General features: G+C 33.5%; 1 protein-coding gene across 2 annotated transcripts; it reads right to left on the reverse strand.

Annotated features, from left to right (window-relative positions):
• Window positions 1–510: 510 nt before the first annotated feature.
• Window positions 511–7,440, reverse strand: LOC126717001 (uncharacterized). 2 transcript variants are annotated; one of them, XM_050418138.1, is made up of 4 exons: window positions 7,266–7,440; window positions 7,098–7,146; window positions 5,038–5,883; window positions 511–3,282 (listed from the first exon to the last, which is right to left on the reverse strand). In XM_050418138.1, exons 2-4 carry the CDS (start codon window positions 7,101–7,103, stop codon window positions 1,171–1,173), a joined length of 2,964 nt encoding a protein of 987 aa, XP_050274095.1. In that variant the 5' UTR covers window positions 7,104–7,146; window positions 7,266–7,440; the 3' UTR covers window positions 511–1,170. The 2 variants fall into 2 exon arrangements, with proteins under 2 accessions (XP_050274095.1, XP_050274094.1); XM_050418137.1 differs by having other exon boundaries at window positions 5,038–5,886.
• Window positions 7,441–12,345: the final 4,905 nt, after the last annotated feature.

Consider the following 12,345-nt stretch of genomic DNA (forward strand, 5'->3'; position numbering starts at 1 on the left):
ATCTCACATCATGTATGTGCGCATGTCCATGACTAGAACTAAAATACCCCTAGAGGAGGAGAAGGCTAAGTGGGACAAAGCCGTTTTTCCATGAAAGGGAACCGTAATATTATGCAAAACAAAATTTTTGTGACATTACATTTGAGTGCTATAGGACTGGGGACTGGTGCAGATGCAGCATAAGCATGGTGCTAAAGAGAAATTCTTTCAGTTGGCCTTTTTTTTTCTTCTTCTTTCTAAACATGGAAACCTTTTTCAACTTAGTATACATATTGAAAGTTCACTAATGGTATAGAACATTGCTAAATGAGGAAGTATAGAGCAGATTCACATGCACTCTTAGTACATATCTTGAATCATTGCTTTCAAGTAAGCATGAGACCGGACAGAATGTGTCCAGGCAAAAGAGCTAAATGGCAAAGAAAATTTGATTCATTACAAAGTGAAAATCTTAAGAAACACTAAACTCTAGTGCACAGGAATTTGCTCAATTTAGCAGACAAAGAAACAAAGATTGGAAGATGATCCCTTGAAACAACCTTCTATAGCACATTAGAAATTGATATTTTGATGATTCAGCAGCTTTTCCCAGTAACTCTCTGTTTTGGCAAAGGTATCTACTAACAGCAACTGCAACTGTGAAGGGTGCCATTAAACCTCTGCCTTGGGTACCACTACAATTATTACACTCTAAGCAACTTGATCTTATCTAAATAGCCTGCCCCAGAGCACCCTAATTATCATTAAACTTTAGACAACTTATTTGAATTCCAAAAAATACCACCAATAATATATCTACCAATTGGTAGCCTACCAAACATTTTCATATACACTGCATAACATATTAACCTTCATAGTCGCCATAGCAAATAGCTATAAGAGCCCTCAGAATTTTTTATTAAATGGTGGTCTGCACTGTGATCTGGTGCACCATGATTAGTGACTGATTAGTTTTATATGAATGTAATGAGGCAACTAAACAGTTGAAGATGCACCCTCCTGTTAGCATGGTTGGCACAGCATTCAATAGACTCCAATTTCTCCAGATTGTGCCAGTCTCCTGTTAGCAAAAGTCCTTCCACAAAAGACAGTTGACTGCTCCAATGCTCCTTTAAGAAATTAAGCGCAGCTGAGAACTCATTTTCAAGTAAAAATAGGAAGCACGCCACCTCACCTGATTGTCCTCAAAACTTCAGGACAACGGGTAGTCAAATCCCTAGTAGCTAGTGAGCCACTTCTCTCAATTTGATCAAGAGGTTGGCTAACCACATCTTTGTTAATACTACAGGCTTCTTTCACCTCCTTTTCTTCCATTTGCATGGTCTTGGTACTAGTGTTACCACGAGTTGAAGTTGCTTTGACTCTGCTTCGGGCCTTGCGGGTATGATTAGAGAATGGATTTTCTCGTGTCTGAACTTCTCCACTCTTTTGCTTCCTGGGGGTATTTAAGTAACCATGTGCAAGAGCTTCCAATACTCTAATGGTCGGTGGTCGGTTTCTTGTGCCTTGCCTCCTGGTGTTCATATCAGGCTGCTGTTCTGCAGTACCCATATCAATAGAGGTTTTCAATGTGTCAGGAACTGGCTCAATTTTCTTAGATGGAAAGCATGAAACATCTTCATTTACACGCTGCCTGTCTTTGACCTCCATTACTACTGCTTCACCATTTTCAGACTCTTGTAAACCCTGGGGTAGATTCAGGTCAAATGATGGCAGGGATTGATGTGTCTCATTTTTCAGATAGGATGTTTTCATGCCAGTAAAATTTCCACTAAGGATGCCTCCACCACTCTCCTCTTCTGGACTGCTTTTAGCTGCACAAATAATTGAGGGCACTTTCTCTTGAGAACCTACTTGAGAACTGACATTCTTACCTGCATCTGGTGGGTTCAATGCCACAGAGAGTCCTGTTTTCTTTGAACCCAAGTCTTCTGATAAGTCCTCAACAATGCAGTTTTTCTTGGCATTAGCACAAGAAGTTAACTTCCGCCTTTTAATCACAGGTGCTACAAAATTTGAATGGCCAGATTTTACACGCCGACTAAATTGATGCTTGATAGTCCTCTTCAGTTGCCTGTCATCGGATGTAGCGGTCTTCTCATCCTGGTGGCTCTCCATAATTTTGTTTGCAGTTGTATCTGAGTTATTAATGATTGCCTTTTGGTTTGTGTTATCACTATCGGATATAATATTCTTATCACTGTTCAACAGAATGTTAGCAGCATCAAGCGCATGCCCATCCAGTGAATCTTCTGAGGTCCCTTCAGTTTCTCTCAAAAAAGTGGTCAGCTCAGAATTACTTTTGAGTTCAACTGGTGAATATCTAAGTTCTCTCACCTTGGATGATTTTTTTCCATGGAGCAAACTAGTATCAACAACAGTGAACTTCATGCCATTTGGACGTTTTTCACCAATTGTACCCTCAGTGTGGTTTGGCTTATTTATATTCATTTCAATGTTCAATGGCATATCTGTAGCAGAAACCTCATATCCATCCATAGAATTCTTAAAGAATTTCCCTTCATTATCATTCAAACGATTGAAGAGCTTGGAAGTCCTTTTGGATTCAATTGGTAAATATCTCAGTTCTCTCACATTGGATGATTTTCCTCCATGGACTGAACTGGTATCAACAACAGTGAACTTCATACCATTCTGATTGCAAGTAGAAACTCGGGGTTTAAGGTAACAATGGCGCTGATAATTGGATGGATCATCTGGGTCTGATGTCACTTCTGGAACCCATCCATCCTCAGTGCTGCTCCTGACTGTAGCTTCTTCAGCTTCAAAGTCAAGAAGTTTTGGTTCAGATGCCACTTTGCTCAAAACATCACTAACAGAATCAAAGTAGTGGTCTCCCTTCACAAGTTTCCTCCTCGAGAACTTCTTAACACCAGGCATAAGAAAAACCAGGTAATGTCTGAGTGTCACATAACCCTGATCCTTAGGTTGCTCAGAATGCCATCCTTTAGCCAGCAAACGGGGCCAAACAGCTTCCCAGAAAATATCATTACACCGGGCTTTGCTCAACCGGAAACCTCCAGTCAGGAACTTCAGTATTTCACTGGATGAAAGAGAGGAGCAAGCTTTGCCGGTTGGTAGGTTAGGACAAACTTGAAATATGTGATTGGTCTTTCCAGGCTCCATGGCAAGGCCCGTGAGATCTTCCTTCCCCTTGCCAATGCCTATAGCTTCCACAAGAATGTGAATGCCAACAGTTGACTTCAAAGAGCAGACAAATTCTTCTAGTGAAGTTCTTCCCTCTGCAAATGACTTAGAGCCCTACAGATTACAAGCATAATGGATTATTCTTTTGCAACAAAGATACAATATTCTTTTCATGAAAGCCAATCAGATACAGATATAATGGATGGCTCATAATATTAATAGAAGCAGACATAAACAGCCTATAATGGTTATAGAAGAGGATTCCTAAATGAACATTTAGGGGGAGCTTTTATTTTCTAGGAACCATTAGGTACAGAACAGGTGAATCACCACTTCAGACCCAAACCACGGATGATTAAGATGGCCTCATAATATTTCTAGAAGCGGACATAAACAGCCTATAATGGTTATAGAAGAGGATTCCTAAATGAACATTTAGGGGGAGCTTTTATTTTCTAGGAACCATTACGTACAGAAAAGGTGAATCACCACTTCAGACCCAAACCACGGATTATTAAGATGTGATTAATATCTGACGCATATCATGAGAATGCTATATCATCGTTTCATGGAATCCTTCCCTAACTTCACATATATAGAATTCTAAAGGGCAATAATCCTTCTACATAAAGGTTCTCCCACAAGTTGTGGATTTTAGACGCCCCTGAATTCTTAAACAATTGTTGAAGAGTCTAAGATCAATGCTGTCCTATATCAACTGATATATTTGAAACCCTCACTATATTTAAAAATATTACAGAACACTTTCCAAATCTAATTCTAAGCTATCAAAGCAAGAACAATTTTTAAAGAACCAAAGCTTCCTTTAAGTATTTTACCTCATTCTGAAAACTCTATTCTTAAAATCTTGATTCTAGCCATAACAATCTTCCTTTAATTCTCAAACTTAATTCATTAGTTTATAAACCATCATTGTCTTACCAACTCTTGATGGTTGACTTGTCTTCTATTCTTAATTCCAACTTATAGAACTCTTTCCTTAGTAATTCATCAAATAATGATAAATGCTGGCAGCATTTTATCCTCATTAATTTACTAGATTTAGATGGAACTGGTTTAGTACAATTGTTCAGCTGTCAGTGAGTACACCCATCTTCTTGTTCCTCCCATAGCAAGAAGATATTTCGACTTAAGGGTAACTATTATCTTAATCTAGACCTCTTTTGAAAGGCAATTCAAGTCATGAGACTCTTTTGTGGCACATTGCAATCTGGATCCCTAAAATAGTGACCCAAAACTTTCTTACACAACTTCTATATCTAATCATAAGAAAATAAGATTTTATGCAGAAAGCTTATAATTTTTGGACTGGTGAAACATAAAAGTTATAGCCAAAGATTAGAAGATGAGAAACTAATTGCTAATTAGTATATGTATTCATCTATATTTGCTTTTATCTTATTTATTTTAAAATTTGGAACTTGTCATACTTTTGCATTGCTCTTATTTATTTCGCCTTGTTCAATTATGTATTAAAAGTAATTGGACTGGTGAAACAAACTTCCAATGAAAAACAATTGCACTAAGTTATCCATAGCATTGTCATTTGCAGAAGAATAAATAAAGAAAACCAGTATGTAAATCTAGTGAATGAAAGTGAAACAGATGAGTAGAAGATGGTATTATGCACACTTAGTACTAAATGAAAACAAAGACTGTTTTTTTTTTTTTTTCATATATTGCAGAGGGAGTGATGCTTTTTAAACTCATTGCCCAATGCAAAAGAAAAAGGATGTGAGTTCAGTTCCAATAAGGGATTACTAAGTTACTAACCATATTTTAAATTGTATGTCATTATGATTCAAATATAAAGGATATATGACAAACATAGAAGAGAACTTGAAGTACCTCCACCAAAGTACTTTGAAATTCCTCTGGGACTTGAGGAAGCAAGCGAGATAACAATTCCTGTAGCCTCCATCCTGTAAATATTTTCCGTCCGGTTATACATTTCCTATTTCTAACCTTCCGGGAGTCTGACCATCTACGGTAGCGATCAGACCTATAAAATTCCCCATAGTAGAATGAAAGCATTTCCCCCATCTCTTTGTTCTGTATAAATCTCTTGATCGATATAAAATTCTTCCCAAATATATATAAACCAAGGAGGAAACCATTGACTTCAGCATCACTCCAGGGGTCAGATTTTGAACCTGGAACTGGGTAATATCTTTTGCTTTTATGCACTCCAACTAAGCTTGTTTTCCCTGCCACCATGTTTCCAACATCTGCAGTTCTTGATTCCTTGTCATGGTCCAATCCAAGCACATTTGAGGGTTCGAGACTATTTACAGTACATCTCTTCTTCAACTTAAGATGAATCTTTTTTCTGTTTCTTGCTTTGACTTGCACATTTGGGTTACCTGACTCATCATGATTACTAACAAATTCCCATGTTCCATCTTCAATTTTATTCACTTCCTGAACCCACATGATTGGGATGGGTAAACCCATCAAAAAGGAGTGGGAAACATCAACTGTAACTCCAGAATCAGTAGGGTTCATTAGAAGCTGAGCATGCTCAAATTTTGTCATTAAGGAAGGTATTTCCACTTGATAATCATCGCCAACTCTGGTATTCACCTGTGGATCTCCAAATATATCCCTTTCCTCTGGAGATCCTGGAGGAAGTAACTGCTTATCTGATGCTTCTTCGAAGCAGTTACCATCATGATCCAGCTGAAGTGACTCCATCTGCTAAACATAAAGAAAAGAAAAATATACCAATAAATAAAAAACAAACAGTAAGGACTACAAGCAGGCAAAGTTGAAATACGAAGGATGTGCTCAAATACATATGATCCAGATGTACATTATAAATTGAACTTGCTATTAACCAGTAGTACTGAAAGCAGATAACAATCTAACAAATAACATACATGAATGGTTTAAAAACCAGGTTTTGAAAATGATGAAAGTTAAAAGAAGCAAAAAATAGATAACCCTTTCTTGGCATTAGATGATATTTCTCTGATAATGCCATCTCTGATAATGCCTATATGCACAGACATACAAACGCAGGCACGCACATAATTGCAGTTCTTTAATTCTCATGTTATCCAGAAATAGTAAAGCACCCGACAAGTAGAAGGGAAACCCTCAAGAATGCAAACAACTGGAAAGCAATTAGAAAAATAGAAGCTTTCTTAATCAATGAAAATAAATTAAATCAAAGAAGAAAATCATCTCTATTGGCCATCCAATTAGAGGAATGCTCCATCTATGACCACCAATATTGCAAGTAAAGATCAATTTGTTGAACATCCAATAAAATACGGGTTTCAATTTTTAACACAAAGCCCCATTAATCATCTTTTCTAGAATGATCAACACAATAACCCTCTCCCTCTCTCTCTTCAGACCCCAACTTGCTCAATCTGTAAACACAGTATTGTAAATAGACATACATATAGTGATCATGCAGCAAAGACCACATTCCAAATACGTGAACTAAAGGCACAATAAACTTTTAATCACAAGAAGCAAACAAAGGAAAACAAACATAACAGAGAATCTAGAGGTCACCAACCCAGAACCAAAAAAAAATCAACCCCAGATCCATTGTCAAACATGATTTCAACACCAAGAACAATTGAACATGTTCACAAATTGAAATCAAACCAAACAAACAGAGTAAATGATCAAAACAAAAGAACTGAAACCAAACAAAGTTTATTCGTGCAAAGTTACCAAAACTCCAAACAATTACAAGTAAACTGAAAACATTAAAACCGACCATTGAGAACCCAAAGTTTATATCAACAATTCTCATTGATCTCACATAAAATTAACTCATATTTAAACACATTATGAACATAAACGACAATAACAATGCACATAGTGACATCACAAAAGATAAACAGTATGCAGTTGAAGTAAAGAGAAGGAGAGATTGAGTATTCACTAACCTCCATGGAAAAGCTTGAAAGTTCAAAAAACCCACGTGAGAAACAAAGCCTGGGCAAATGGGTTTTCATGTTATGCATTGATTCACAAGTATTATAAGAGTTTATTATAAAACAAACCCAAATAAGTACCAAACATAATATTGAAAAAGAACCAGAGAAAAAGAGTACCTTGTTGAAGGCAGAGCTAAGTTTTCATGGGTGTACTAGTGTGAATTTGCGAGACCAAAAGGGAGAGAGAGATAGAGAGAGGAGAGGGAATAATAAAGAAACGAAAGTTTCTCTATGTATAAGCGAAGAGGGAGAGTAAAAATAGTGTCTTTTCTTTATGTCTTAGTACAAGTTTTGAGAGAGAGAACAAAAGAGAGACTCTACATGAAAATTTGTCTATGTGCAAGACCCATATGATGGATTAGTGCCTCAAGTTTGAATCTTTTTTTTTTTTTTTTTTTTTTTTTTAATTTCATAGTGAATTATGTACATAATTTATATTGAATTTTTATGGATTTTTTGATACCCGAAATTGATAAAGAGAAAAAAAAATTAATGGATTAGTAGTTTATTGACATTGAATGCTTACATAGTTTTCCATAATTGAAGAATTTGATTTCGACAAAGAAGAGTTAAAAAATTAATGGATTTGGAGAGCATGGGTCAGGGTTCAAGTTTCTAGAAGGGAGTTTCATACATACATACACTTAAATTAGGGTAAAAATATCTATTTCTATTTTGTATAAAAATAATAATGAATTTGTAATTTAGCAATAGTGAATGATAACAGAGTTCTCAATATCCAATAAAGAGAAAAAAAAATTAGGAGAATTCAGTAGATTGGTAGTCTTGTGGTATGGAACTGATGAATGTAAAACTTCTCTCGAACATATGTATAGGGTCCAATTTTTTTTTTTCTTTCTAATTTTGGGTCCATAGTTTGATTCTTAAGATAAATGTTTCATAATTTATATATTCGTTAAATAAGATATATTTTATTTTAATAGAATCATTCATATAATAACACATAAAAAAAAATAAAAAAAATAAAACTAATGAATTAGTAGTTTAAAAATATTGAATGCTTACTGAGGTTCCCATATATTACAAATCTAATATATTACAAAGAAAAGAAAAAAAAATTGATGGATTAGTAGTTTAGTGATATGGGATGCTTAAAAAAAATTTCGCAATTCAATGATTTGAAGAAATTACACATAGTGTAACTCTAAGTAATATTATACCACCTAATAACTTGTTATTGAATTTATTTTTAAAAAATTACACTATTGGATTATATGTTCATAACATGCATACCAATATTTATGCCAATCAGTTGTTATTTACCATTCAATCCATAATCTCATATTTTACTCATTATTTTAAACTATAACAACTTGAATTTAAACAATTGATTGATAACATGACTATGGATATCTAATCATCTTGAAATTTTATAAGTATGAAGAATGTATGAAGATAATGTAATCTAGTGGTGAATTTGTTAAAATTCACATTCAAATATTGAGAAGTGTAATATTATTTTAAATTACACTAGGTGTAACTTGAACCCAACTTATATATATATATATATATATATATATAATGGTTTGTTTAAAGGAGTCATTCATATAACAAACACATGCATAAAAAATATGAATTGAATAGTAGTTTAGAGATATCAAGTTATTCAAAAAAATAAATATTTGAAAAATGTGATAGAGGACAAAGAAAAAATAATATTGGATTAGTACTTTAGTGAGATGGAATGCTTATAGAGTGTGCTATATCCAAAGAATCCATAATCTGATATAGTAGAAAATGAAAATAATTTAATGGATTTGTAATTTTGGCGGTATTGAATGTTCACAAATTTCTCAATATCCAATAGAGAAAAAAAGGAGAAGAATTATAGTATATTGATACTTTATTAGCATGCAACCGATGCCTGTAATATTCCTATGGTACACATATATTGGGTTCGTTGATATATATATATATATATATATATATTGGTAATATGAATGTTTTATATATTCGTTACATAAGAAATTTTTTTGTTTAAAGGAATAATCCATATAACACAAAAAAAAAAAAAAGGAATTAATGGATTAGTAGTTTATTGACATTTGAATGCTTATAGAAAGTTTCCAACATCTAACCAATCCAATATATGATGAATAAAAAAAATGAACGAGAGGGGAGAGATGTGTTATATATATATATATATATATATATATATATATCTTATTTGAGTGATACCATAATAGCATCCTACCCGTTTGGTTTGGGCTTGCAAGCAAGGAAATTAGCGGAATTGAGATGTAGTTTAGTTATGCGAAAAAATAAATAAATAAATTTGGGTGTGTTTGGATACTGCTTATTTTGCTAAAAACTGAAAACTGAAAACATTATAGCAAAATAATTTTTAAATGTGTGAATAGTACTGTGGGACCTATTTTTAATGAAAGTTTTGTTAAAAAAAATGTTTGTGGGTCCTGTGAACAGTGTACGGAACCTCGTGCCTAGAGCTAGAGAAACGCGCATCTCCAAAAAAAAAAAAAAAAAAAAAAAAAAAAAACAAAAAACAGACACGGAGAAATAACTCTATCCAAACGCATACTTAGTGGGTTAGCACTTAGCAGATTAGTGGCATTTGAATGTTACAAAATTTCAGAAATCCAATAGAGGAAAAAATATAAATAAAGATGAATTAATAGATTGGTAGTTTAGTGGAATGTAACTAAGTAAACTAACGTATATATAAAGTTCCTCTTTTATATATATGAAAGGTTTTTGGACGTGATCATCCTATAAATTGTGAGATGAATGTTTCTATTTATCTATTACGCATAATTTTTTTCATTTAATCGATACCAAAATATTTTATTTCTCTTATCAAGCTAAAACACCTTTTTTTGGTAGACATTGATTCTCTTGGTTTTATCACGTGTGCGCCAACATACATAAATATAACCCAATTAATAGATTTGACCCAACACTCATGTACAAATTTTGTTTACGCTAATCATGGTTCTTTGGTTAAAGAGACTCCTTTCTCTTGTCTTGATGTAGAAACACATGAATTCAAAAGGAATGGATAGCCAGAGAAGTATGATTTTATTCATCATAATTCTAATAGAGAAATGAAAAGATGCTACAACTTTTTACAAGTGCTTCTAACGAAAACAATCTAGGTTCAAATTTGTCCCTCCTCCAACAATTGAATGCTTAAAAACATAAAATAAAACAAATCCTCCTTTTTTAGAGAACTAGTATAAAGAATTCCCTAGAAATTAAGGAGAGATTGAAGTTTCTTGAGATTAATTTGATGAACAAATATAAGGTCCTTTTAGAAACACAGAAAAACTCCACAACAATCGTATTACATAATCAAAGAAGGATTTCAGTGGGGCTCGGCTGGGGCATATTTTTATGGATATTCAAGCTTTGTTGATGGAGTTAACTTGGTTTTCCATTAGTAGTGTAAAACGAGAAGCTAATATTGTGGCTCATTCTTTAGCTCGCTATGTGCGTCATATTCGGGAGGATGTTTTTTGGATTGAGGATTCTCCTCCCCCTGCTTTGGAAGCTTTGTCTTTTGATTTTGCTCATATTCATTAATGAAATTTTGTTTCCCTTTTCCAAAAAATAAAAAATAAAATAAAATTTGCCCACCACTTTTATTATGAACTATTAAAAAAAATTGCATATTTTGGCAAACAGAAGTAGATATATATTGAACTCCACAAATTATTGTCAACAACAATCACTTAGGAGGAATGGGATACAAAAGCAAATTATGTCGTAAAGTGAATTTTTCAACCTTATTATTTCTTTCGGCAAATTGTGGCACGCCACTTTTACGACAGAGAAAGGCGGCTTCGTTGGCATAACCAACTTTCCTAGATGCATCACCATATAACCTTTATCGAAGAGATCGAAAGCTTGAGAAATTTCAAAGACTGCAAAGTTGTAATTATCATGACATTCTTTCATGTTAATGCAGGAAAGATACACGAAATTCTCAGTTTTGTGAGATGCAAAAATAGAGAAAAAAAAAATGCACTAAAGAAAACAATTATACAAGACAATATTTAACTTCCTCTCCATGGATTAAGTCTTAGAAAAAATCTTATTTAAAACAGTAGCACTTTTATTTCGAGTCGGGTCATAATTAAAATCAAATACAATTAGACTCCACAACGTCTAACAGTTCAACCACAATGTATGGTTAGTGGTTTCGCTAGTGTTGTCGAACACTTAGATATGAAAGTGTGTCATTTGTTAAACTCAAACATCGATATGCAAATTTTCTCCTATATAGAACGATTACAAGTTTTTCTGATCAAAGCGACTCCCTTCTGCTCTAATGTAGCAACACAGGAATTCATTAGTAAGAAAGGAATAAGAACGGAAAGGATTGTGAGAGGGAGTGAAATGAGACCCTGATTTACCATATATAGTTTCAGTAGAGGAGGTTTTTTTACTTTTATTTTTCTATTATTTTTTAAAGTAACCTAAAAGGCAAGTCTTAATTAAATTAATTTCCACAAATATTTCTCCTTTAGGTGTAACTGTAAAATAAATAAATAAAAATTTAAAAAAAAATTATACCTATATATATCTTCCACCTAATTGGAAAAAAAAAATGTATGTATGTGTGTGTGTAGATATACACACATACATTCATTTTTTTCTCCCTTCATATATGGGTTTGTTACACCTAATATAAATATATAAACACATACATACATTTTTCTCCCTTTATATATGGGTTGGTTACACTTAGTGTAAATTCAAGCAATATTGTACTCCTCAATATTTTTTTCAATTATTTATAGTTTTTTGAGAGATTTTATGGCTTTTAAAAGCACAAAAGTTTTTGCCCACCATAAGAAATAAATTCACAAGATTCTTCAAGATAGTTACATGTAGAATCTAGACCTTGGTTGTACTCCTAAGTTGATTTACTTGGAATCAATTACCAAACTCAATTGAGTAGGGAAAATATCATCTTAAAGAAAACGATTGATTTGTGCCCTTAAACCTACTTCAAATTTTTGGTTTTTCCATTAATTTCCCCTAAAATTCCCAACAAGCTTATTATATTTATGAAGAATTGGAAATAATGATTTGTAGAGGCTTTCAAAGTAATGTTCAAGACTTTTAAAGTTCATTAAATTTGAAGAAACTAACATCAATGGATCATGATTCACAGGTGCAGAGGTTGTTTGTTGGCATGAAAAATGTTATGCTT

The sequence above is a fragment of the Quercus robur genome, chromosome 3, assembly GCF_932294415.1.
Source record: "Quercus robur chromosome 3, dhQueRobu3.1, whole genome shotgun sequence".
NCBI classification, from domain to species: domain Eukaryota; kingdom Viridiplantae; phylum Streptophyta; class Magnoliopsida; order Fagales; family Fagaceae; genus Quercus; species Quercus robur.

Excerpts from the sequence above, each read along its gene's own strand:
- LOC126717001 (XM_050418137.1), bottom strand. Across the intron at positions 3,283-5,037 it reads TTCAAAGTACTTTGGTGGAG|GGCTCTAAGTCATTTGCAGA; the intron begins GTACTTCAAGTT and ends TGTAATCTGTAG.